We start from the raw sequence: 27,143 nt of genomic DNA on the forward strand, positions 1-27,143 counted from the left end.
TTCTCCATCCAGATTGTTTACTGAATACAGTAACTTGACTATTTTGTCTCTTGCCTGTCCCGGTAGTGCAACCTGACCTCTGGTTGACTCCTGAACTGGACCAGGCGCTCTTTGTTTTCAGAAGTCAGAATCCAGTAAACAAATCTTCTCTAACTCCGAGCGCCCTAGTCCTTACTTGCACATGGCCACTTGATTCATCTTCACTTAATCCCCCCTCAGTTAACCTCCTTTTATTATCACCTTCTCAGGTTTTGCCCTTTAATGGATCTTTAAATAGTTTTCTTTTTCGCCTTTCTCACAGACATTCATTAAGCGTTTGGCTTTTTTTCTTTTTGGTAAGGTCACTCCTGTCCCTTCAAACTCTTATCTGTAGCATTCCTTCATTATCTCAACGTCGCGTTTAAAATCTGTTTTCTTTTGTTTGTTTTTCCTTATTTCGTGCCCTAAAACCTAAATAATGATGGATGGGGGTTTCCAGGGGGGAGAGGGGAAAAAAAACACTTTTGCTGGGAGTGTTAGTATAATCACATCTGGCCAGTGTGTAACGTCAGCCTATAAAGTTTGTTTGTATGATGTCATGGATCGTCATATTAAAATATAGCATTTGCTCTGAAAGCTGAAAGGCAGGAACGTTCTATTTAACACCAGGCCAATAGATTGACCACTTACATTGACGTAATCCTTATGAAATCAATGCAACTACTCCAGAGTAAATGGTTAATGACATGTAGCCGAGATAAGGCTTATATCATCTCTTTCTTAAACCTGACACTTTAAACAGATTATTGCTGCAGTCCTATCCACACTTACTTGGGAACAAGCCCCTTTAAACCCATTAGGATTTACGTTCGAGTAAACATGCATAAAATCGGGCTGCACAAAGTCTTGTTAAAAATAGGCACTCTATTTTTAGAAACCACCAGAAAAGTCTCCTCTGGCCTTGGAGCATCTCGGTGTTGAGCCGCTGTCACCTAAACTTTGGAGAACTTTGCTTCTCGTTCACGTGAGGGCCTGTAGAGCACCAAATTATTGCCTCCGAGGAACTGGAACCAAATGGACCGACTGATCATCATCAAACCCTCACAGCAAGAGCTCATGAAACACGACCGTAGGACGTCCTTTTCAAAAGCAGGCGCGTCTTGGAAAGAAAACAACAAGATACGTAGCCAGTAAGAAGTTCGCTGGTTATTTTCAGCTTCTCTACACGGTCCTCTGAGAAAGTAAGGAGGAGACCACAGCGCGGTTTTATACTTCAGAGTCCTACCATACATGTGGAGCCTGCGATACAATGAATTCAGACCCCAGGTTTTCGGTTGAATGGGGTCAGGGCTGGCGAAGGTAGTGGCTGCATTTCCTGAAATGGCCATCTAGTCGAAAAGTGTGGGTCGCTGTAGTCAAAAGCACAGAACACAGCAATGGCTCGCGTAGTTCACGGAGATAGCGGGGAACTGTCGGTTTACTTTTTCCTTTTAATAGATGATTAATTGCTGCCCCGCTTAGTCTTTTTATGGCCAGTATATTGCAACTCGATACGGCCTCGGTGCAATTTCTCACAGCAAGCCCCAACAGTAATAACTATTTGCTAATTGTAAAAATCCTTATCCAGAAGGAGGTTTGTGCAAACAATTTGTACTACTACTGTAATTACACTGTAAAAGTGTTTTACCCTTGCTTGGACTAAATTAATCTCAGAAAGGCCTGGGAATGACAGTGGGTACAAGTTTTCCACTTCCTTTCCACTCTCCCAGACCACCCCCTGGCAAAGGAGGATTGCACGGGTTGGGGTAAGCTCTCCTAAAAGAAACTTGTACATCAGGGACCACACTTCTACTAAAGAAACCAAAGAACAGAGCAATAGTCACTGAGGTTTAAAGGGACCCAAATTGCCTTACCTGAGAAGCATTGGGTCTTTTCCCCCCGTCGCTGGTACACAAAGCTGAGGTGTCCCACCATTAGATGGTGAACCCGAAAATGATGCGTGTGCGCGTGTATGGGGGGTTTGTTTCTGGGAGAAGTCCGAAACGTCTTAGCACAGATGTGCCAAGGCGACAATATTTACTAGCATGCAGCGGATTGCTTTGTCTCTCGCCTTTCTGTGTTTCTTCTTAAACAACTACTGAAGAACGCTTTTCTCCCAAGTAAACTCGCATCTTCTAAATTTTAACTTGGAGTTATTCCTCCATCGCCCTTCACGTTCATACATACGGCCTGAAGGCATGAATATCTGATTGTCTTATTTTGCGCGTTACCCTCCGGACTAATCTTACCGATGTCAGGTCTTTCTTTTCTTTTTCTGGAACACCTAACTTGGCGATCATTTCCATAAACCCACAGGTATCCTTACCAGGAGTACTTTGTACTCCACAGACAGAGCTGGATAAACCTTTTAGGGAAACAGACCTTCGAACGGAAAATTAGGCGGAAAGAGCCCCGATTTTATTATGCATCTTCGCCATCAGCTCATAGAAGTGTGGTCATTTGTTTCTCTCACACCCTTTCAGTTTGAAAGGCCACATTTAAATCAGACACACACACCCGCTGCCGCCCTGGCCCCTTAAAAGAGCATTTGTTGTTGTTGTTCAGTCGCAGGAAACAGGAGGGAGAGAAGCCTAGGCTGTGGTGTTTCAACAGCAGCAAATTCTTTCTGTTAAGTCTTATTTGCCCTGGCCCAAACCTTATATGATTTATTTTGTTTAAACATATTGGCAGAGCATCCCAGAACAAAGCGATAACGTTGCCACGGCAATAGATCATAGAGCACAGAAATTTTTAACTCTAATTCGAGGAATGAATTGGAACGACAATAACAAAACAAAACAAAATAGTCTGGGATACTTCATGGTATCTGCTCTGCTTATAAAAGGTACGTTGTCCACAATGATCATCACACTTGACTTCTGGAGAGTCGCTGCCAAATTGCACCTTTTAATGCCATGTGCAAAAGAGATCCCCTGGCCACGAACAATCGTTGGGATACGAACACCCACCCACACGCGCTCCTGTCTTGCCTTTTTGAAAGTACTCAGTGAAATGGGGCGGGGGGACCTCTTTATGCTAACAAGGAAAAAGCATCTTAAGTAGGGAAAGTGACAGAAGTGAAAATGAGTTCACACAGCCCCCTGCCAAACAGGAGATCAAGCAGGACTTCATGCCTTACCCTTTTTTAAAGTGTTAAACAAGAGAAAGCCTTTTCACCCTCCCTCTCTTTCTTTCTCCTTGTACAAAAGGAGGGCAACACTTAAAAAAAAATCCCTTGCTGACTAAGTGTGTAGCGCAGAACAAGTGAACAATCTTTCTGCATTGCCGAAGTCCGGCTCTCTGTAACGGGGGGGGGGGGGCACTACGCGCGGATCGAAGCTCCCTGCTGATCGATTATTTGATAATTGATTTCCCCCTCAACCAATGCACGTCTGGCTTTTGCAGAAAAGATCCTGATTGGACTACAGCTCCTCCACTGCTGCCTACTGAGATTTGGGTGAGCTCATTTTCTAACATACGGCGGGGGAGATTTCTCTCTCTCTCCTTCTGTGGGGTTTTAAAAGCTTGGGAAAGGAATGGAGGGGAGTAGGTGGGGGCGGGGAAAACTCTGTCTCACAGAGATCTGAGGAAAAAAGATGTTGCAGTTTTGAGACAACTCCTTGTGTAAACGCCTGGCTTTGGACCACAGAGGCGCAATCCGAGCATATCAACCCAGATTCTTCCCCTTAATAGGGCGTTTTGTCCCTTAACTTCGTTTCCCTTTGTATTTGCTCACGGAAGACGGTACTGAAAGAAACCGAGACGCTGAAAAGTCCTGCGATGTCAAGCCGCCAGTCAAGAGATTTGGTTTTACAGAGCGAGGAGTAAATAGAAATTAGTCACTATTACTAGACAAAGGAAATGGCCACTAACCTCGGAGGTTGCTAAACAGAGTGGTGAGGATCGCTGCTGAATGTGTCCTAAATATGACGCGGTAGATGGGGGGGGGAGGTGAATGAGGGGGGCGGGAAAGGGGCGATCTTACACACCAGACAACCCCCCCGTGTGCGTGCGTGTGTGTGTGTGTGTGTGTGTGTAGGGGGAGGGGGAGGGGGAGGTGCGCGCGCGTTTCACCAGAAAAGCCGCTTGTTGTCGTTTGATGAGAGTAGCCAGAACGATGATATAAAGATATACAATTGATGCCTCTGAAGTCACAGAAACAGAGTCACTGACTTGCCTGGGAACACGAACACACACACACACACACAGGGGGGGGGAGGGGTGTTGGGAAGGCAGGAAAAGCTCTAAGCATCGAAGAGGCAGCGAAACGCTGATGCTAAAAAGGCAGGAGAAAAATAAGATCCGCTGCGCAAAAGGAAAACAAACGCGCACAAATGCAAATACCCCCAACCACACTGGGAAGTGTTTAAAGGGAAGCCACCCAGCAACCACAGCGAACCCCCTTTTCGCCCGTGCTTTCCATGCTAAGTGAGTCGACAGGGAGGCAGTAAAGACGAAGCTGGGAGGGGAGGGGAGGGGAGGGGAGGGGTGGAAATCTTCCGACGAGCCGGGCAGAGTCGCGCTGCGAGGCTCCAGTCATTGTTCGCTCCTCTCCTTTCTGTCCGCCCGCCCGCCCGCCAGCCAGCCAGCCAGCCAGAGCGCGCGCGCGAGTGAGTGTGTGTGTGTGTGTGTGTGTTGTTGTTAATGGGGAAGCCTCTCGGTGCAGCGCTTCCCAGCCGCTCTTTCTTGCCTTGCGGCTCACCCAACCCACCCCTGCGCTGCGAGCTTAGTTGATGCAGCCCGCTGCATTGTGTAAGACGCGACCTGTTATGGCCACCACTACTTCCGGGTTCCAGCATTCTGGTCCAAATCCACCTCTCCGCCTGTGTGCAACACACACTTTACACACGCACAGAGGACTTGCAGCGGGCAGCATCGATCGTGGCTCCTTTAAGGCAAACTCAGACAGCCTTCTCTTTTTCTTTTTCTTTTTTTCAACCCTTCTTCCTCTAGGCTTCTCCAGTTGCACGGAGGGAAGAGAGAAAATCTGATTAGGAATTAGGACTGAATCAAGCGAGGGAGAAAGAGAAAGGGGGAGAGGAGGAGGAGGAGGGGAAAAAAAGGAAGAAAGGAAGCTTTTAGACCTCTTATGGTTTTGATGTTAACATTTGAGGTGTCCTGACCAGTTGGAAGCACACACAGCGGATTCTCATCATTCATTCACCACCTTGACAAGCTCGCCTTTGATTGACAGTTGGAGTGGCAAAAAGTCATGCGAGTTGGTAGTTGGGTTTGAGAGACACTTTTTTTTTAAAAAAAAAAAACTGATTTGGGGGAAAGGATATTTGCTTTCTCCCCGCCGCTGTCTTGGAAACCAGAAAGGAAGAGTGTGAGAGAAGAGAAGAGTGAAGCTCCTTTCCTTTTTTTTTTTTTTTATGCTGAATGATCGTGCCGCTTCTCTGAGACCCATCCGGCTGAAGACTCTGATCGGCTCCTCAAGCTACTGGCGACTTTAAAGGATTCTTTTTCCCTTTATTTTGGGGGTGGGGGGTGGGGGACAGCACATTTTGTTTCTTTTCACACTGGCCTTAAAGAGGATATATTAGAAGTTGAAAAGGAAGGGTGCGAAGCAGGCCGATGGCGCAAAGGGTACGTATTTTTAATCGTAATTTTCGGTTAACATAATATTTAATAAAACGTGGATCTTACAGACACTGCAAGAAGGGGAGGGGGAATTTTTATATTCTCTCAGAAACACACGAGGGAGGGTGAGTTAGATACTGTACAAAGTCTATCACTATTTTTAGAGGACTGTAGATTTTAACTGTATAGATCCTACCTATAGACAGGTACCGTATGGGACACATAGAAGTCCTTGGACCTATTTATTCATATCACTGACCACTTACTGGGAAAAAATGCTACCTACACTCAGCCTTGAAATGCAAGTCCTCTGCATATTCAGGTTATTTCTTTCAACGTGGAATTATAAATAGTATGTCAATGTCTTAGCCCTTACAGACATGCTAATAATATATTCACAATTAATTTTTTAAAACCTTTTAAAAACGGTTATAAATATAAGGGGGATCAGAGCAGTCCATACATTCCAGACAAGATATTGTTTTGAACATATTTTCGTATTTAATTATGAATTTAGAGAAACAACTACATGCATGTCTACCCAAAACCACAATTTATTATTTATTTTATGAAATGGAACTTGGAACTTTATCCCCTCCCCCCCAAAAAAAGTTTACCAGTTTAGGAAGATAGTTGTGAATTGCAAGAATAATGCAACTGAGAGGGCACTTAAAAGGAAATTCTACTTTTAAATATGTTTCCTGGCACACTTTTGGCAATGTCCCTTCTCACACTATAGTTGGAAAAAGAAAGTTACTTTGCCATTTCTTTTTGCATTTACAGATCACACAGCTGTCAAGACTTTCCCCAAATTCCCCATCCCCTTATATTTCTCCTTAATAAATTGAAATGGCAATATTTGTCTTTCCCTGCACCCCAACACACACACACACACACACACACTCACACATTCACCTGAAGAAGAATTGTAGCATTGGGCTCCTGGTACTATATAAGAAATATACTATAAGGCTGAGCTTCCCAGAGCAGATACAAGGGTAAGCAGCAGAAGGATTTTTAGATGGAGCCAGTGTCAGTCATGGAGAATCCTAAAGAACATATTAAATAAAATCCCAGACCACCACCCACCTCGAAAAAAAGAACAATTCCTAGCTTTAGATTTGTCACATATATTTCTGAGGACTGCTGTTTGTGTATGTGACTTCTTTACAGTAGGAAAGTTCAGGACAGGGTAAGCTCAAATGAATATAGCTATTCTCCTCTCTACCCATTATGCAAAAGACTAACTTCTGACCCCACCAGCACCCCCAAACTAGAAACAGCCCCCCAAACCCCTGCTTGAAGTAATAATTCTAAATGGGCACTTTCTGTTTTTGAGCACCATACCTTAAGAGTATTTTTTCGAACGCCAGGGAAGGTCTTCCACTTGGGGCTGTTGGCAAGCACAACCGATGCCCACAGGGGAAGCCTCTTAAAACTAAAGGAGGACTGTCTTAATGCACGTGTTAATAATAGGTGTCCTCATTTTAACTTCTGCTGGGGGAAGCGTACTGAAGGAGGCAGCTTTTCAGCATGTATTTCTGATGAGCTGGACACCAAAGAAGTCCACCATCCTCCAGTTAACTTTTTCCTTTCCACAAGGATGCTGTGTGTGTGCCAGGAGCCTAGAAGGAACAGACTTTCGAAGGCCTACTGGAATTTAATTGGAGTCTGGACCCTTCCCACCCACCCCCCAACAACAACTTCTTTCACAATTTCGAAATGTAAAGGCAGGCCCTTCGTGTTGTCTTGTGTTGTGGCATCTTCCCTACCCTAGGAAGCGGTTCTTCTGGACGCCCTGCTTCTCTCCCCCCCCCGCCCTTTCTTGCACACGCACACGCACATTTTAAACTGCACTCCACCGAAGGACTGGCCTTCGTTCTGACCCTTTTCTTTTCCCTCCTGTCTGTTATGCAGTACGACGATTTACCCCATTACGGTGGGATGGATGGAGTGGGGATCCCGAGCACCATGTACGGGGACCCCCATGCCGCCAGATCCATGCAGCCTGTCCACCACCTGAATCACGGTCCTCCGCTCCACTCCCATCAATACCCGCACACAGCTCACACCAACGCCATGCCCCCAAGCATGGGCTCCTCTGTCAATGACGCTTTAAAGAGAGATAAAGATGCCATTTATGGGTAGGTACAGCGAGCATCAGGTTTATTAGCTGAAAGACGGGCTCGTTCCTTCCCCCTTTTTTCGTCCCCTCCTTCACGGTGGCCAAAGGAAATCCACCGTTGGCTGTAGACCGTAGGTGAAGAACTGGGACCGCCGAAGCTTTGCTTGGGGGTGATGCACTACCACCACTGGGTTCTTCGTGCAGGGCTTTTCCTTGCCAACCTCTCTCGGGTCGACGCATTAAATTTTTTTATCCCGGAAATAAGTTTTGAAAGAAAAATGCAAAGAGAGTGAGCCACTTTGCAACATTTAGACACCCCCCCCCCAACGATCCCAAACACGTTGTAGATAGCGTCTCTTGAAAGAGAGAAAGAAAAAGAAAGATCCTGTGTCCAGATAGATAGATATTCCTTTGCAACTTCCAAACACATATATGAGAGGGGGCGGGCCTGAGTGTGTCCTTTGGTTATTTTGACCACAACTTTTTGGAAAAGGCTGGAAAGCCTTATGAGTAGTCCGAAAGTAGTTTTGAAAGAAAGAAAATGTTGGGGCAGGAAAAAAATAAAAACAAAACCAGAGGGATTTGTCTGAAAGTACCTCTTTCCAACAAGAGTTGAGAAATAAGAAATACTTCCTTTGCCGCTTTCTGCACTAAAATAAAGCTTTTTAAAAACAACAACCAGTAGACAAACTTCCTGTAAAATAGAATGTGTTATTCAAAAGGAGACCTTCCCGGCTGGTTTCAGAGTGGAACCCCCACCCCCAAGGCTCTCGATAGTATTTGAAGCCTCTCCAATGCGGGAATTAAAAAAGAAAAAAAAGTTTCTAGATTGTGGGGTCTGTTTTGTTTCACGAGTATAACTTCACACGAACTCGCACCGTTTCCCTTACAATTGATCATTCGTACGTTTAAGAAGGAATCGCTGGAAACTGTCGGCTTTTATTTTAATTTTTAATGGTTCATCTCCCCCCACCCCTAACAACCATCAAACGTCACCCCTCTTGCTTCCAAGACAATGGCGATCTCTTTCACCTCTCCAGCCCCAAGTAGGTTTGGCTGGGAGGGAAAAGTCTGGTCCCACTGGAGAAGCGAGGCTGTTGAGCCACATTTAACAAGTTAGGGGTGGTTGAAGGTGGGCACCTCTGTGCCTCTCTGCCCCCTTCCAAGGCTGGTCGCACTGATAGGAAATGACTGGCAATTTAGCTGGGCAACGCACTCCGCAAATGAAAAATAAAAACGGAGCCTCCTCCCTGCGCCCGGCCGTGTGTTACGGCGTCCCATTCTGTCTCTCCCGATCCCCAGAACTAAACTTAGATTAAATTTGTCTATAGGGGTGGGGGTGGGGAGGGGGGTGGGGAGTTAATTCAAAATGGCTGCTAGATCCGAGATTGGTTTTAGCTTCACCTAATGTCCTTGGTCCAGGAGCTGCTTTTACCAATGGACATCCTATATAGCTCAGGGCCTGGAGATCCAGGTCTCTCGGTCTGCAGAATCGCGACGTGAGTTGCGATTGGCGAGATGGGTGCAAAATAAGGAGCGGGAGGGGGAGAAGGAGATTGCTCTTCGAAAGTTCCCTTTGGGCAATCCTTGGCTGTCCGTCTGTCCCCCAAACTTAGGCTCTGCCGTTGGCATCATGGGGGGGGGGGGAGGGTGAGCGCGCGGGTTGTGTTTTGGTTTGGTGACTCTTTTCTTTTTCTTTCAGACACCCCCTCTTCCCACTCTTAGCACTGATTTTTGAGAAATGTGAATTAGCGACGTGTACTCCTCGGGAACCCGGGGTGGCGGGAGGCGATGTATGTTCCTCAGAGTCTTTCAACGAAGACATAGCAGTGTTCGCCAAACAGGTCAGAAAACGAGTATCAATGCAAGTCTGTTACACTTTTTTCCATGTACTGTTCAATGTGCCTGATGATGATGATATTAATATTATTATTAATAATAATATTTTTATTAACATGCATTCCCTCTTCCTCTCTCCTCCCTGCCCTCCGGGAATGGATTACAACCCTCGATCCAGGGTCTTCCACATGTTTACTTGGATCCGAGCCTCAGTGGTTCAATCCCCTCCCCTCCACCCCGGCCAAAGAAGCCCGCTTAAGGTCGCTCGCCTTCGAAATTTGGACAGGGGCGCAGCTGGTGCTCGCAAGCCTCGCATTGGTTTGATAAAGCCAGTTCAAGCTGTCCGAACGTCTTCTCACAGCCCTGGATTTGCTTGTTTAAGTGTTTCTGCTAAATCTAGCAGTCAGGGGCTTTGCACGAAAGATTGCATAATGGACCCCACAGTGTAATGAAGCAAGATGAGATAATAACGCCTTTTGCCTTTTCTCCTTCCACATTTGAAACCTCTCTTTAATTTCCTGTTTTTATTCCCTCTCCCCGTACTTTCCCATCGTATGTTTAGATCCGAGCAGAGAAACCCTTATTTTCTTCTAATCCAGAACTGGATAATTTGGTAAGAGTTCAAACACCTCTCTTTAACAGTATATTTTCTGTTTCCTGGAGAAGCGAGTCTTCTCTTTCTCTCTCTCTTTCTCTCTCTCTTTTTTAAGGGGTGGGGGATTCTGCAGTGGAAAAGTCTCATTTAGAGTTTTTTAACTGGAGTTCCGTGTGAACGGATCCGCGAGGCAACCGCGCAGCCAGAAAACGCGATCCACACGAGAAAGTGGGTGGGTTGGTAGAAGGCCTTTGCTTAGCGCCCAAGACTTGCCTATATTTATCTAACTGCGACCATGTCAGTATATTGGAAAGGTCAAAATGTTTTTCCTTTCCTTTTGGAGCACCGTTATGGCAAATGGAAATGGCGATTTGGGGTGCAGAGAACTTGAGCCAGACTGAACTTACTAAAAATAAAATAAAAATGAAGTCCATATTTAGAATAAGGAGAGTATTGGGCGTTGGAAATATTTCTCGCTCCCCCCACACCGACCCCAGATTTGCCAAGGTCTGTTGGTCCAGCAGTATTACTATACAGATCGCACTTTCTTAAAGAAATGTTTATGATCCGTGTAATTTAGCCAATTCGTTGCAATAGCGATCAAAAATAAAACCTGAGAGTCCTTCTTGTTAAACAGTGTAGAAAGCCACTGCTATTAATTTTTAGTGTTTTTGTAATAAATCAACACACACACACACACACACACACACCTACTTTGGTTAAGAAAGGACAGCTGAGAAGAACTCCTAAGTCAGAGACAGAGATTCATGCTGTTTTGTATCTTTGCAGATGATCCAAGCCATACAAGTATTAAGGTTTCATCTGTTGGAATTAGAGAAGGTAATTCTCTCTCTCTTTCTACCTCTCTCTTCTGCCTCTCCCCACCCCCACCCCCATAATGTCTCATGAAGTTGAAGCTTCTGCAGAATTTGCATAAATGTCTTTCTTTCTGGTAATTAGTGTCAAGACCAATCATGGCGTCCATTTCTCTTCGCAGTTTAATTACAATTTCAGCCACTAAAAATCTGGATCACAAACGCCGGAGCCTTGTATCCCTTTTTACTACCTTTGTATAAATAGTTGCCAGTTCTCTCTACATTCGATAATATTTGGAACGTTGATTGTTCTTCAGTCTGGCTTCCGGCTGATAGTAATTTCTGCCCAGGTACTTCGTTTAGTTTTCAGTTAGTTTTGTAGTGGGGTTCTTTTCTCTTTTTTTTTAGAGCCATCTGCAGGGTCACACACAGGGCACAGATTGTCCTGTAACGTTTTGCAGAAACAAGCCAGATTTGCTAGATGTGTCAGTTTCTTGTTTCTCTTGAATAGGACAACCCCCACCCTTTCCCCAAGATGAAGGGACCAGAGTACTGACTAATCCAAGTTTGCTGTTTAAATTTCTGAATAATAGCAACAATAGTAATAATGTCAGATTTAATCACAAGTTTATTTCAAAGTAGCACTGGATTCAAAGCATTTCAGGGTTACAGCAGAGTTTTATATGTCATTGATAGCTGGCCTACAGGAGAATTGCCCCTTGCCCTAAAAATAAACATCCATGAGAGATTTATAAATACATTTGGGGGTGGGGAGAGATACAGGCACTCTAGGCATTTTATCTAAGTGTAGTAAGTGGACTGATTTTGCTCTACAAGAAATAGGTTAAAATAGGCCCATTCACAATGGAAAGCCTTACAAGGTAGGCTACAGTGCCTCGGAATTTAAGGTCATGGATGGATATAATGTAATTCACCATAGTGCATTCAGCTTTCTGTACCATTGGAGGGGGGGATCCTTTGTGTTCTCAAACTCCTTTGGAAAGGGTTTGTGATGATATAACTAGATGAAATTAAATAGTTTACCTTAAATGTCACCCATGCAGGTCACCTCACTAATGGTTACAGCTCTGAGAGCAGATGAATTTAACACGGGTGTTGAATATGTTGTAGGCTGTGAATCATCTTGTCACTGTCAATTTTCTGGGATATCTCTATTTTGCCAGAAAAGAAAGTTATTCTTAATTCTGGATGCGTCTCGAGGGGATAATTGCAGCATGTTTCCCCCCATTTAGAACTTTTGATGTCAGGGGCTGGGAGGGGGAGGGGGGAATGGATTGCTCTTGTCAATTTCACTTAACCCGCACTTGATTATATTTTGGTTTTGTTACTTCTGTCATAATGTAGGTGCACGAGTTGTGTGACAATTTCTGCCACCGGTATATTAGCTGTTTGAAAGGAAAAATGCCTATCGATTTGGTGATAGACGATAGAGAAGGCGGATCAAAATCAGACAGTGAAGACATAACAAGATCAGCAAATCTAACAGATCAGGTATGATCATCTCCAGCCTTGTAACAGCCATTCAAATCTGTATGCAGATCGCTTACTGGGTCACTACGCCCCCTTTTATTATTTGCATATGATTAAGTCCCTTTTAGATAAATTTCCATCGAAATGAAAATTTTTGAATAATGTGGCTATTATTGCTTCATTAAGGCTTGCTCCCAGATTCGACCTGGCGAAATGAGCTTGTAAAAGCATTGCCTACAAACTTGACCTGTTCCTTGTCGCTTTTAATTTTTGTCTTTATTTTATTTACTCCCCTTTTAATGATAATAGAAGTGTTTAGCCATGAATTGTAGGTTTCCGGGTAAAGGCATGGGGGGTGGGGGGAGTAAAAGAGAAAGAATAAAATCCAAGATAGGTGGTCCACAGAAAGAAGACAGAGAGGGTTTGAAATCTAGCAAATGCTGGCTATTTTCTTCCTGCCTCTACGGTTCATTAGCCTGTCTTGTCAGTTTTCCTTGGCCGAATGCTTTTAGAGCTCAGTGAACATTGCTTTGTGTTGAGCTTGCCTACTGCAAAGATGCTGGGTTTTATTTGACTAAATAGAAAAATAAATAATAAAAGCATGACATTAAAAAGAAGAAGAATCTCATGCATCTTCCAGATTGTCTGTATATGGTTGGTACCCCTTATTTGGGACATCTGCATTAGTGCCTAGGGTAGGCCCAATCTAACTGATGGGGTGTGAGAAATGTTCCATGTCCATGTATGCCCCCAAAGCCTTCTTTTCTCCCCAAAATAAGTTGTGCTTTCTTTTTAAGGAAAACAAAAGTGTCATTTTGGGTTTAATATGGGAGGTGATGTTAACTAATCCATGCTTCTTAATCCAGCAATTAGGATCTTGGGTGTTGCTGGTTGTTGAGTAGGAATTGCTGATTCCCTTTGAAAGGAAGCGGACTCCGTTTTTCAAAGTTGTTTCTTCTTCATGATCTGTGAGTTGAAGGTTAGAATCCTAGAAGCAATCAGCCTGTGGCTCTGAGCTGTCCTTTTGTGGAAAAGCAAGGCACAGTCAAGCAGACAGAGGTCTCCTCAGCATTTTTGCTTTGCCATGACCAAGAACACAATCAAATGGTGCTAGGGGCCAATTTTATAGATACCTTTGGTTAAAGGTGCTCCTCACTTCTGCATTAAATGCCTTCTGTTTGGTGGCAAGGTTCGTACTTAGGCTTGAGGAGACATAAGCAAATACTTTTTGGAGTGTTATAAATGCGGTAGTAAAGCACAGTGTGTTGAGTCCTGAACTTTCCAAAAACTCTTTGACAATTTTTGAGTTTCTGGAACAAATGAAATGGAAATGAGAGAGTTACAACCATTTCTGTACTTTGCCATGAGCCTCGTCATAGCAATATCCAGACTCTATTCTATGTATAGACCGTTTGGGTGGAGATGTAGTTGTCAGCTGGTCTTTTTTAATGTTGGAGGTGAGATGGCTACGGTTGGGAGATGCCTGCCTTGCACCCTTGTTATAACGCACTCGGGAACTCTTAAATTCAACCCTTGATGAGGATAGCTCGGGGAACGGTTGTTGAATAAAAATTGCAATCCAACAAGTCTAACTAGAAAATGGGTTTCTAAAAGCTCCGGAGTGCTTGGTACATAAAGCTATTTGAGCAAATTACAAGAATCGCTTAGGGGCAGGAATGAAATCAACACTTTAATTGCCTCCAAAATGAAGATTTATACCCCATTTTCCCAAGGAATCATTATTTTATTCAAGTGAAAGCTAAAGAAATGAAGTTATGGGGTGGTTGTTTTTAAAGAAAAGAAATCGGAGTTTGATATTAATTCATTGAGATCCTCCTCAGCGATTTCTCTTATCTGCATCCCTTCTTTGCTTCCTGTCACAAAAAATGGCAATATAAATATCCAAATCAATCCTATTTAGGATTGACAACCCCCCCCAAAGTTCTTCCTTCTAAAGTTTTGCTAGTTGTGTTGTCGCTACTAATGAGATTGGACCGTGGCTCTAATGGGGCATCTCCGAATTGTCTCATTCTTGTGCTTTCAGGCAGAAAAGTTGAACTGGGTGGGTGATCGGAGATGGGTTGCTTAATATCCACTCTTTCATTCTCCTCGCCGTTTACGCTGCGCGGGCGCTGGGTAGGGTCCTGCGCCGTTAGCACAACGAACAGAACGGACCAGCTTCAAGTTCAGCCGAGAAGCTACAGGTCTTTCCCTGCGTGCGCGAGTTGCGCGTGCGCGCCGCCTTGCTTGTTTGCCCACTTCGCATCAAGTGTTGCAAAGGCTGTGGTGCGTTTTGCAGAGATCGCCCCTGCAAGGTCTGATCTGCCGCTTCCTCGCTGTGGGGAGGGAGGGCGGGAGGGAGCGAGAGAGAGAGAGAAGTCCTCTCGCTTTGTTATGAATGTGGCCCAACCAGTTTGCTACCGTGTTGCGTTGTCTATTTCGGGCTGCGCTACTGACAAATGCAGATCCCCTTCAGGTGCTGCGCGAGCCGTAGTGCCTAGTTAGCTAATTAACCACCTTGTCTCTAGGGCTTCCCGAGTTTCGTCGCCTTTGCATGGCCATCAGCGGCAGAGCCCTCGCCACAGGGAACAAAAGGCGGCCCCTCCTTTCTTCCTGCGGGGGAAGGCTGGGCGCGGGAGAGACCTAGAAGCCCTCCTTTGCCCAGTCAGCCAGGCAAGGGCCGCCCGTCTCGGAGCCCCCGACCTACGTCGGCGTACGGGCCCCGGGACGCAAGTCGAGCGAGGTCCGGGCTTCCGCCCCCTTCTGACGAGCGTTGTGCTGCAGGCAGTTTCGGAAGCGGCGCTGGTTAAGCTTGCTTGCGCCTAAAGCGGGGCGCAGAGTGGCTTTGCGGGGTCACCCTGAATCTCCCCGGGGAAGAACTGTTGGCACTGGGGGAGGTGAGCGGCAGCCGGTGGGATACCGGCCCTGCTTTCTCCTGAGTGGGATAAGGGAGCGGCAGAGAGCAGGTGGAGAGGGCCGCTCAAAGGAGAGGGGTGATGGCAGCGGCGAAGGGAGCCCGCTGGGGAGAGAAGCGGCGTTGGTCGGCCGAGCGGCTCGAGGCGCCGAGGCCGAGGAAGCAGGCGCTGGGTAGCTGCAGTCAGTTCCTAGCGAGAGGTTGCCAGGGCTCATTTCTGGCCTCAATGCGCGCCTCTTAAACACGCAAACGCGGTCCCTGAAAGCACTTTTCATTCACGCGCCTTCTTGCCGGGAGTTTCCATGGTGCACGGGGCGTAACGTGCGAAGCGGCCCTTCCTCCTAGCTGTGTGGCAGGGAGGCGCGTCGCTCCCCTGGTGGGTGAGGGGGCTGCTGGGAGCTTCGTACGCGCAGTGGCTTTCCGTGATCACGAAACGCGTTGGGAGAAGAGGAGCTATTTTCGTCACTGAAAATAGCCGTAGGCCAGAGCCCTTGCTTTGGGGGCGGGGTGGGGGGTCAGGGGGCTTACGCGACGCCTCGGCCTCGAGCCGAGGAGGGGAAAAGCGGCCTTGTGAGGCGCTCGGCCGCTGCAGGGGGAGGAACTGGAAGCATTCCCCCCCCCCGCATTTGCGGCCCCCTCCGTTCTCCCCCAGAGCATGTAGGCTTCCCCCGAAAAGGGCGCCCCGAGGCCCGCGAAATGGCGAGCAGCGCCTGGAGTTTCAAGAGGCCCGAGGCCCGGCAGTGAGCGAGCGAGCTGGAGTTAAGAGATGAGCGAAGGGCTGGAGGGGGCCCTTCGGGGGCCTGGGCGAGAAGGGCTTTGCTCCTTCGGGCAAAGAGAGCGCCAGGAACCGAGCTCGGAGGCAGGCAGAGGTCGCCCTGCACTTCCCTTGGCCTCCCGCTGAGGTTTAGTCACGGCCTGACGGCGTGTCCAAAGAAGACAATGGGGCAAGCGAGCAGGGACGGGAAAGCGCGGTGAAGGGAAGAAGAAAGCCCCTAAAGAAGCCTGTGACTGTGTCTGCATTCAGCTACACCCGCCCGGTAGGGGAAGGGGGAAGCAAGTGGCGGAGGGCTTGTTGTGCGCTAAGGAAGCTGGAGTTAGGCCTTCATGGCCCTGGTATCGCTGCTCTGCGCCTATTCACTGGTGGTGGCAGGGAGGCTAAATAGACCCCCCTCCACCTCTTTCTTTAAGGAACATTCCGAATTGGAAAGGGAAGAGGCTTCTGTGGCAGACACTGTCGCACATTCCACCAGCTTGTGTTTTTAATTTTATGTCAAACCAAGCCAACAAAACTTTGAGAAAGGATGCTTTCTGCCATGGGAGTCATTAGGATGGTGGCAGGTAGAATATGCAACAATGGCAAATTTTACTGCAAAGACTTGCAGGTGGAATAAAAATAATTATGCTAGTTCCCGCTTGATTATTTGAGGGCCTCACCATCCATAGTTAGTTGATAGGGAAACTGAAGGGAATAGTTTTATTTATTATCTTGGGGAGGACAGTCTTATTCTGATGTGGTATTTTTGTTGCAATCTGGCAGTTTAGCCTTCAGATCCTAAATGCGTTTTTATGAAGTAAATCTTGATGACGCTGGGATAATCCCACTTTGAAGGAAGTAGGCTTAAAAAGCAGTTATAAACTCCCAGGTTTTACAAAATGGAAATAGAGTTTAGTTGAAATCAATAGGTCTGACAATGAAGTAATGCGTTTAGGAGTGGTAGTGATGGTGATGAGAGTTAGTTGACTTGTAGTGAGTTGACAGATTTGAATTTTATTTTTCTCATGCGTATTGCTTTTAAGCAGTAGAGGGTGGGTGGTCTACCGTTGGGGTTGAACAAAGTAAAATTTTCAATTTTCTAATTTAACTGCTGATTTGGTCTGGAACTAGTTTTCTAATGCCGGGAAGCAAGGGTGATCATGGGTTTTGGTTCCATGCAATTATGGACTTGCGATGACATGTTTTTCTCCCTCTTTCTTCACTCAGAATTTATTTATTTTAAAACCAAGGCCCATTGACTTCAGTGGTACTTATTTCTAATAAGTGAGCTTAAGATGGAGCTTAAGAAGTAAATGTGTCTGAGACAGAAGTACAAGTCAGACAAATTTAAATTCAGCCTGCTTTGCCCATGTAAGGACTTAGGATTTTGCTTTTAACGTTTAAATAATAGGTCACAGTTTATACTCTGAATACACTGGTTGAGTGGGATATTTCTTCTAGTAGGATTCTGCTCTATAACTAATTTTGAAATCTTTTTTTATTTTTTTATTTAAATAAATATTATATACCATTTATTTACACCGCTATCATTGTGAAACTATATTTGGTTATATATTTCAAAAATTATGAACATATTTGGAGAAATTATACTTTAATTCTAAATATATTTATTTGGAACTTACTTTCTGTAAAGTGCTTATGGTTACCTTATACCAACTTAAACTTAAAAGCATTACTTACTAGTGCATCAGTAATATTTATTTCCATATAACATATTTAGGATTGCAAAGGCTATGGACTTCAGGTGTTGTGAACTTTATATAATAAGTATGCAAATACTTATATTAAACTAGTTTTTAAAATTGTGTTAGATCTCTCAAAAACCCTTCATCACAGATGGCTGTTAATACACCTGGTTCTAAGTATTTGCATTTTATCATAGCAAGTTTGGGTATCACACACAAAGTTGTGAACTTAGCAATGCAGTGTGTCTACTCAGAAGTAATTCCCATTGAGTTCAGTGGGACTTACTCCCAAGTAAGTGAATATAGGATTGCAGCCTTAGGCGCTTACTAAGGAGTCTGGATTGGACACAGTGGGATTTACTTCCAACTAAATATGCACAGCATTGCACTGCATGGCTGTAATCCTTGTAGTCTAACTCTGAAATGTGTTTACTAAACAAACCAGAAAATGAGTTCCATTTAAGTCAGTGTGACTTGCTTCTAAGTAAAAAATAGGGTAAGCTTATACATTCACTTATTGAGAAATAAATTCCGTTGACACGAAAGGGACACTATAGATAAATACTGAAGCGATTTACAAAAGTGTTAACTTACCACCCTGTGCATGGTAAAATGGTCATCTTTAGTGTCCTGTCAAGTGATGAGAACTTCATCACTTCTTGGATTTCTTATTTGGAACAATGTGTTCTAAAATTCTCCTTACCATTTGCTTGGACATTACAGAGGACTATATTACCAAGTTGCTATATGAATGTCATGATAATTTGCCACTTGGTATAGGATCATCTGTATTCACAGGTACTCAAGTAACATTGTTTCAGATTAGGGTGGCAAACATTCTTCTCACAGAAGTGGCCCCATAGCCTAGTATTAGCTACAGGTTTTAGAGTTCCAGAAGATTTCAGTTTCTAGAGATTAGCACTAGGCTGTGGCACCCTCAGGAGACCAACTGAATTATTGTTACAAAAAGGCTGTTTTATGTGAAGTGAGAAAATGATAGGTGAGTGTATATACAGATATACTTGCCTGGATGGAGATAGTTTTACATAGATCATCAGACTGTATGGTCACATTCATAACCTGGCATGGAATGCCACATTTAGGAGTGGAATCTAAAGATTTTTTAGAATAAACGGTTTTTTAAAAGGTAGATTACAGACCATGCAGGTTCATGCAAAAATAACACTATTAGGGCGCAATCCTATGCATGTTTAGATAGAGAAAAGGCCTACAACTCCCAGCATCCCTTCAGCCAGCATCTGGGAGTTGTAGGCCTTTTCTCTGTCTAAACAAGTATAGGATTGCACCCTAAGTGAATAATTTTCTGATTAAATCGTTACTCTTTAAATATCTGCATGATTTAAGCAAAACTGTTTATTGGAATTGTTGAGGATTTAACATAGAACTATTATTTGTGGTTGGTAGGAAAAATTATGTAATACCATGCAATCTCATACTAGAAGTAATAAAGCAAGTCAGTAAGTCACAAGATAAGGTATCAGTTTCGTAAGTAATCCAGATATGTTTGTTCAGCCACTATCATGGGACTCTGCTGTAAAGTTACTTCATCTCAGCTCTCAGGTGCCACTGGTTGAACTGTAAAGAATTATGATACTTACCTTTCAATAATGTGTATGTAGGTAGCTTTTATAGATCATCCTTTTAAAGAAAGTGCAGTATTCAAACAAATTACTAGCACAAATCTAAATAAAGTATGTTAGCATGTATGCAATTTATTGGGGCAGCAGTATTTTTCTTATGTAAAATAAACGTGAACAAATAAAAAATAGTAATGTTTGACAGAATAATCATTTAATCTTCATATGCACACCAATTATGTATACAGAAACATAAATGGAGATTGGCAAACAGCCAAATTCCTATAGGGGCTAGCAGAGAAACGATAAAAAAATGAAGACTTCTTGTGAGGAGGTCTATAATTCAACATTATTTGATTCCACTGTCAAGGAAATTGTTGGAGGGATAGTAAACTGATGCTAGAGTCTCAGTCATTTTTGTTAGAGTCTTAAATGTTTGCAACCTTGATATGTTAGATGGTCCTATATGGACTATGGTATTTGAGATATTTATAATAAAGCAGTACTTGCATTTAGGTTTTTTAAAAAGCAGGGCAAGGGTTGGGGGAGATGCACACACTGCACATCTTTACAAAACATCCTTCTGTGAATGAATAATATCTTTCAAATAGTCGATTACTGGGTAAAACAAAGAGCTTTACACCCTGCTTGTAAACATATTGCTTCTATGTGTGTCTCAGTAAAATCAGTGGGACGCATATTCATGTAGTGTATTTTGGATTTGGGTTCTAATGTCAGTCAGCTTTAGGTTGCAATCCTAACCACAGTTGTTTGGAACTAAATTCTGTTGATTGATGAAACTTACTTCTAGGTAAATACACTAGGATTGGGGCCTCAGTCCAGTTCAACAGGACAGGCAATATGTTGAGCACAGTGATAATCTGTGTATGTTTACTTGGAGTTAAGGCCTGCTGTGGTCAACGGGACTTACTCTCCGGTAAGTGTATTTAGGATTGTGGCCTATGCCTACTCAGAAGTAAACCCATTAAGTTCAATATTACATAGTCCCATTGAGCATAGGATTGCAGCCTACAATAATTAAATGACAGTCGATTCCTGAAAGTTGCTGTTTTGGTAAAATGTGGATATGATAAGATATAATGAATAGCTGTGTTAACACATGCTCTTCACAAGCTAGGACCTTGTGTGGTTGAAAATGCACAGAAGTTTTGGATTTGGTTCTGATCCCCATGATGTCATGATTTTTGTAGGTATGTATGAGATTGGGCTAAATCTAAGCATAGTTTTTTTTTTCAAGCTTTAAGTTGCTATTTGAAAACAAACAATTCCATTTAAGAATAATAATAGTTTTCAGTTTGTATCTTTTTATAATATATGGATCATTATAAATGTGAAACAGATGAGCACTCTGGAATGAGTGCAAAACTAGAATATTACAGCAAAACTGTGGGCTTTTGATTTTTTTTTTTAAAAGAAGAATTAACGTTTGTTGCTGTGACTTTAACCTAACTTTTAGGGGGATTGCTATTATCAGTGTTGTGGTTCTTTGCCATATTTAGGAGCTGTTGCTGTGTGAAAGATTTGCTAGCATATTAGGGGTCAGTAGGACAATTCAGCTAATGTTTAGGACATGGTAGCATATCACTAAAAAATCTTCTGAAAGCAAGACTTTGTGATTTCTGCTCAATACTCTTAGTAAATCCTGATTACTAGTTTTAATGGGACTATGGTAATGAAACCAAGCATAGAACTGTATGAGCACAACTGTATGAGTAAACACAACTGCAAGGTTCTGAGAGCCTCATTGAGTGTATATTAGCTTTCTTTTTTTAATTGTTATGCTGGCAAACTTTAAAAAAAGTAAGACATACAGGGCCCAAGCCTACTAGTGCATTCTACTGGCTATGATATATTTACTGCATTCAGTAATTTAGTTGATTCACTCCTTAGAATATAGCAATATTTTACTTTGTAAAAGTGCTGCAAAAATAATTTGCATTTCTGACAATTATCCTTTTCCCAACATTTCAAGTCTAAGCCAGGCATATTTCCTCTTAGGAAATATGGAACCTTTAAAAAATTAAGCTGTAATACTAAGCATACTTATTTGGAAATAAATCTCATTGAAATCAGTGAGACCTACTTCTGAATAAACAATAAAAGCTGTGAGTCAGATATGACTTCACTGAAACATAATTTATGAGTTTTGTTTCCAAATAAATGTGTTTACGAATACAGACCACATTCTTTATTGCAAAATTCAGCCAAATATAGCGTCACACATACTCTTTCTGTGTGAACGTGTGTGTGTGTGTGTGTTCACTATAGTTACTGTAGTTAGCGAAAATCATAGTGAAAACAATTAAAATAAAACTTGATCTATATTGTATTTTTAATAGCTGAGTACTTACTTTGATAATGTATACATAGCTACTAGGAAATGTATTAGGATGTATGCATATACTAAGGTGAAAACACTAGTGTGTTCTAATGTGCAGTGCTAGTGTTCTAGCTTAAATGATATTTTAGCCTAACTTGGAAATGAGACTTTCTTAAAAAGGAAAAGAAACTCAGAAAAATCCATAAAATGTATTTGCAATATGCAATGCTTTGTCCAGTACCACAATAAGAATCCGAAGGTTGTTAATTTGGTTTAAATATATATGCTTTATTTTAAATAGTTCTATGGTCTCTGTATACACAACTGAATGAATTTAATGCTTATCCTTTTTCCCCTTTCCCCATTACCCATATATTTACAAGTGACAGAAAGCAAAACGGTTCTTTGTACTAATCCTAAAGCATTATCTCTTTTCTGTTACGCATATGTTAAACTGGACATGAATTTTCGTTGCACTTGCTTTGCTCAAATACTCCATGTATTAATGAATGCTCCTAAGCCCATTGTGCTCAGTGAGAATATTTCCATCATTTTCAATAGGTTCCATATGTATTAATATTTTAGGAAAGTAACTGAGGATGCAGCCCTGTGTGCACTTACCTGGGGGTAAGTCCCATTGAACTTGGTTGAACTGACTTCTAAGTAGACATACATAGGATTGTGGTCCCGGGATTCTAAGATCCGTTTGTTCCCCCCACGTATGCTCCTATGTGCTTCTTGTGTGCTCCTTGTGCCTGTTCTGCTCTTGTTACTTAATTTGGAGCTGATGCATGGGCCTGAAGTTTGAAATGTGTGCCGTTCTGTATGAAAGGAAATAGATTAATGCAGAGAGTTTAGGTGAAACTAAAACTCTTGCAGTGCATCCAGGCTGCTTTTCTTAATTTAGTGGAGATCACTGGAAAATCTCATTATGATCTATCATGTCTAGTTAAGGGTCTGGCATCTGTTAGTGTGTAGTGTGTGAATTCTTGACATGTTAGATCTGTATCAGCTTCTTCAGACTCAACATGTCAAATCTTATTTGTTGGTTGTTTGGGGGTTATTTTATTTATTTTGGTTTTGGAGAGATACGTTTATGAAGTCAAGATCCAGAATGTTATTCATCCCTGCGTGCTTTTCATATTATCCTAAATAGGGTTTCAATTTGAAACAGACTTACTCAAGAGTAAGCCCCATTACAATCAGGACATGGATAAAATACACTGAAATGCCCATTCTTTCATCTTGTGTTCTATTTTCATATTTATTACCTAGTACTTTAATTCTAAACTCATTATTTGGAAGTAAGTCTGGTGATTTTGAATGGAACTTATTTCCAAGTAAGGGTTTAGGAATGCATCCTCTATTGGCTTAAGTCAAAATACTTAAGCTCTAACGGGGTTATTGATCAGCTCATCCTAGTCCTGGTGACATGTGCTTGGAAACAAGTCTAATTAATTGGAGTGAAATTATTTCTTATTAGGTTTACATAGGACTGTAGCCTTACTCAAGAAGAAAACTATGAGTAAACTGATTAGGAGATTATTATCTGTACAGCCCTATCCTAAAGATCAATATATATGGCCAATTTTTATGTGATGGAGTCACCATGAGTTGAGGTTTATTGGTAGATGACACAATAAAGCAGTCTTCTTAATCTCAAAGCAGTCTTCTAAATGCTTCACTATGTGTTAAGACTGCAATGGAATATCCTAGTTCAGCCAAATTTTCAAAGATTTTTTTAGAATGTGATGAGTTTGGATTTTAGAGATAGGAGAAAACAATAAGTACATCATACAATATTTTTAGTATGGTTCAATTTGTAAATATTTGTGCCTACCTCTTGTATGGATCAGTTTTATGAATACTACATGTAGCAGTTTTTAGAATATGCATATTTTACATTATTAACAAGGTACATTAGGAATGTTACAATTATTTTAACGATGTGTTACGTAGCATTCTATACCTATCTTTGAGTTTTGGGGGGCTGTATACACAGCCCACCAAAACGAAAAAAGTTTGGCTAGTGTTTCTTTTGTTTTTCTGATATGTTTGGCACTCGACGTGTATTCAGAAGACAATTATTATGAAGCTCTTCATGAAAAATTAACTTGGGACAAATTCACTATATTGAAAATGGTCCTGCATGTTGACCCTTGAACTTGTGCCACAAAATATGCCATTCCATTAATATCATAGGGCAATATCCTATTCGACGCTAGCATTAACATAAATTATGTTGCACTAGTGTAAGCTACCTCTAGTGCAATGCCGATAGCATTTGCTGGCTCAACAGGTTTTCCTGGGAAACTTGGCCAAATTTGGAGACAGGCGATAATAATAATAATAATATCAGGTTTGGGGGGGAATTGGCAGTTTTGATACTACGTAGTGCTAAACAGGTCAAATTTGGCTTGTTCTGAAGCTAAATTTGACCCCTTTAGTGCTCTGTAGCACTAAAAATGCCATTTTCCTTCCTAAAGCCTTTTTTCTTTTTACTGGGACTTTGTGGAGTGTAGCCCACGGGGGTAGGTCCGGGGGTGGGGGGTAAAAATGACTCTCGGGTTCCCCAAAGTTGCCCACCCCTGCACAAGAGGTAGCTTATGTTAGAACAATGTAATTTATGTTACATTTTTAAAAATAACATAATTTTAATCTGGTGTTTTAATCTTTTTATCCTTTTACTGTTTTATCTCTTGTATTCACCGTTGCAAAATCTCTTCTAGATATGGAGCGGTATACAAATATTGTAAATAAATAAATGAAAATAATACTATGTTAGTACTAGTGCCAAGTAGGATAAGACAGACGCAAAGCACAAATTTTAAGATTCAGGGATTTTGCTTTGTGAAAGCAATCTGTAGTTATGCTAATGCAGTGCTTTTCAGAATTAACATGACATTTATCACCAGCCCTTTCAAAAAGATCACTAGTGTGTGGGCAGCTGACTTGACAAAATCCTTACATTTGAAACTGATGTTACTGTGTGCACGTGCACCATTTTTTAAATTTATCCAGAAAATCGTATATGGAAGAAAACAATTTTTAATAACTAATAAAACCACTGTAATGTGGCAAACATATCTGCCACCAAAGACACACTCCCTGAATGCACATGTCCACCACTAATGGTTATCTTAATAAAAATAGTTCATATTGGTCCAGACTTCCCAAAGCAGTGGAGTAGCCACTGAGCGCATCACTCCATGTTCAGTTGCTGTTCAGGGTTGCTGTACCGATTATACCATACAGAGGTTACTCTTTTCTCTCATTTTAGAGATTGTGATGGGCCACAGGGAAGGAGATTATAATGTATATTGGGACCAAGCCTCTTAGTGCTTTATATGTTAAAATTAGCACCTTGAATTGTGCCAGGGATATTCACTAAAGCCAGTGAAGGCATTGTATTGTGCTCTTGGTGACACACCATGATAAGGGGCAGGCTGCAGGTGTATCCTTTGTTCAGTATTTAAGGGCAGCTGTATTTAGAGAGCATTGGAGTAGACAAATGTTTGGTGACTGTAGTATAAGATGGTCACTCTGAGGGTGCAAGTAAGTTCAATTTCAATAATGGCATTGTTTTAAAAGAAAGTTAATTTAGCTTTTGTAGGACTGGATCAAGGGTGGAGTATTGTTTGGGGCCTGGGGTTGGATTGTTCCACCAGCCCTCTGCAGGCTGGATGTTGTCAGTCAAGGCGCTTTGTTCGGGGAGCCTGCTTTGCCCGGTAGATAAAAGTGAGGAAGAAGACTCTCTCATGACTTTAAACAGATGGTATCTGTATCTTGCAGGGGACAGAGGATATCTTACTATCTTGACATTTATTTCCTTGCAATCAGTAGGAAAAGTGACCTGGAATAACTTCCTTTAGTGTGAACTAAATTAAAATTCCGAAGCGCTAGGTGCAGATTCCATTTCATTTACATGCCTGCAGTGAAGGAAATGAAGTTGTTCTCCAGCAGTACCTTTACTATGACTATTAACTTGTAGTTCGTGGGTCATCGTTGATTACAGACACTGAACAGATAAGCCTTTCAGTCCCTAAATGCAATTCCTGTATCTGAGGCAGAAAGTGTGTGTTTCTAAGGTTTTTCAAGTATCTGAATATTATTCTTCTGTATGATCTAAAATCACTATGCCATTAGAGGGAGACAGTGTGACAAACTAACCCTTTTGTGATTTGCACATATATGCTACACCTTGATCAAAGTACGTTTTAAGAATGTAAATTGATGAACATGGAACCTCATTTCATTTCTCCTTATAAGCCAGCCTTCACTAACTTGGTGCCCCCCAGATGTTTGGGATAACAACTTCCAGCATTCCTGACCATTGTCCATGCTGGCTGGGGCTGATTGGAGTTGAAGTCCTAAACTGGGTAGTATAGACATTTCCTTGTTAAATGTTTAATTTAAAGCAGACAGAACGTACAAAATAGTTTCCCCAAACCTTCCCCAAAATGTATTTATTTGTATCCCATCTTTCCTCCAAGAAGCCCAGAGCGCTATTTTGGCCTTCCAACAATGCTGTGTGTGACTTTCCTGAACAACCAATCTCTCAGTCTTAAAGTAACATACTTCATTCAACAGATAAGTAGGGATTTGGACTTGGGTTTTCTCACATTCCCCTCACTGACCATCCAATCACTTACCTTGGGAACTCAACACGATATGCAATACATAGAGTAACTAAGTGGTCTCTTGTCTAGGCACTGACCGCTTCAGACTTGCTTAGAGATGCTGCTGCAGTAGACACCACTAGACCATTCGCAACCCCCATAACTGCAGTCTTGTTCACACGTGACATAGCTGTGTATGGTTAATTAACATGAGGTATGTAATGATAAAAACAGAACAATCAGGCTTTTAAGTGTCCTCTGTTTTCTATCTAGTAAATGCTTAGAAGCAACGATCACAGCCTCACAATTCCCTCCTGCGCTACAATTCCGAGTATTGCCGCTACTAGTGAATGTAACAGGCTGCCACCAAGAAATCATGCAGTTTCTCAAGAAATACGCACAACTCTCAACTGTGACTCAATGTTCATCATTAATACTATTCTGTTAGGGTGGTGTATGTTTTTCATATGGGTCTGTGTTTGTGGTATCAGTGGTGTAGAAGTAGGGCAGTAATCTAATTGGCCTTTCCCTTTTGAGCTTGGCACGTAATGAAGGGAGAGTGGTGTTAATGAAATATTTATACATTTGCTTTCTATATTTGCCAGTACTTTGTTTCGGTGTGATTGAGTATAGGGCTTGCTTCCCTTTCTGTTTCAAGCTATGTGGAATAGTGCTGACAATGGTGGGTTAGAAAGCAAAATATAAGGGCCATGTTCCCTGGGTGTGCATTTGGACTCTACAACTA

General features: G+C 42.5%; 1 protein-coding gene across 2 annotated transcripts in view; it reads left to right on the forward strand.

The window, feature by feature from the left end:
- The first annotated feature begins 3,752 nt into the window (after window positions 1–3,752).
- The window catches only part of MEIS1 (Meis homeobox 1), a 217,997-nt gene continuing 194,606 nt past the window's right edge, over window positions 3,753–27,143 (forward strand). The window contains exons 1-7 of one of the 2 annotated variants that reach the window (XM_084823682.1): window positions 3,753–3,914; window positions 4,972–5,607; window positions 7,519–7,745; window positions 9,429–9,570; window positions 10,128–10,178; window positions 10,950–11,000; window positions 12,341–12,487. In XM_084823682.1, the coding sequence (XP_084679808.1) occupies window positions 5,596–5,607; window positions 7,519–7,745; window positions 9,429–9,570; window positions 10,128–10,178; window positions 10,950–11,000; window positions 12,341–12,487 (630 nt within the window). In that variant the 5' untranslated portion in view covers window positions 3,753–3,914; window positions 4,972–5,595. The remainder of the gene's footprint in view (window positions 3,915–4,971; window positions 5,608–7,518; window positions 7,746–9,428; window positions 9,571–10,127; window positions 10,179–10,949; window positions 11,001–12,340; window positions 12,488–27,143) is intronic. The other variant, XM_084823674.1, reaches the window with a different exon arrangement.

Source organism: Heloderma suspectum, chromosome 1 (assembly GCF_057233095.1).
Source record: "Heloderma suspectum isolate Gila_16-S chromosome 1, 16-S_ref, whole genome shotgun sequence".
Taxonomy (NCBI): Eukaryota; Metazoa; Chordata; class Lepidosauria; order Squamata; family Helodermatidae; genus Heloderma; species Heloderma suspectum.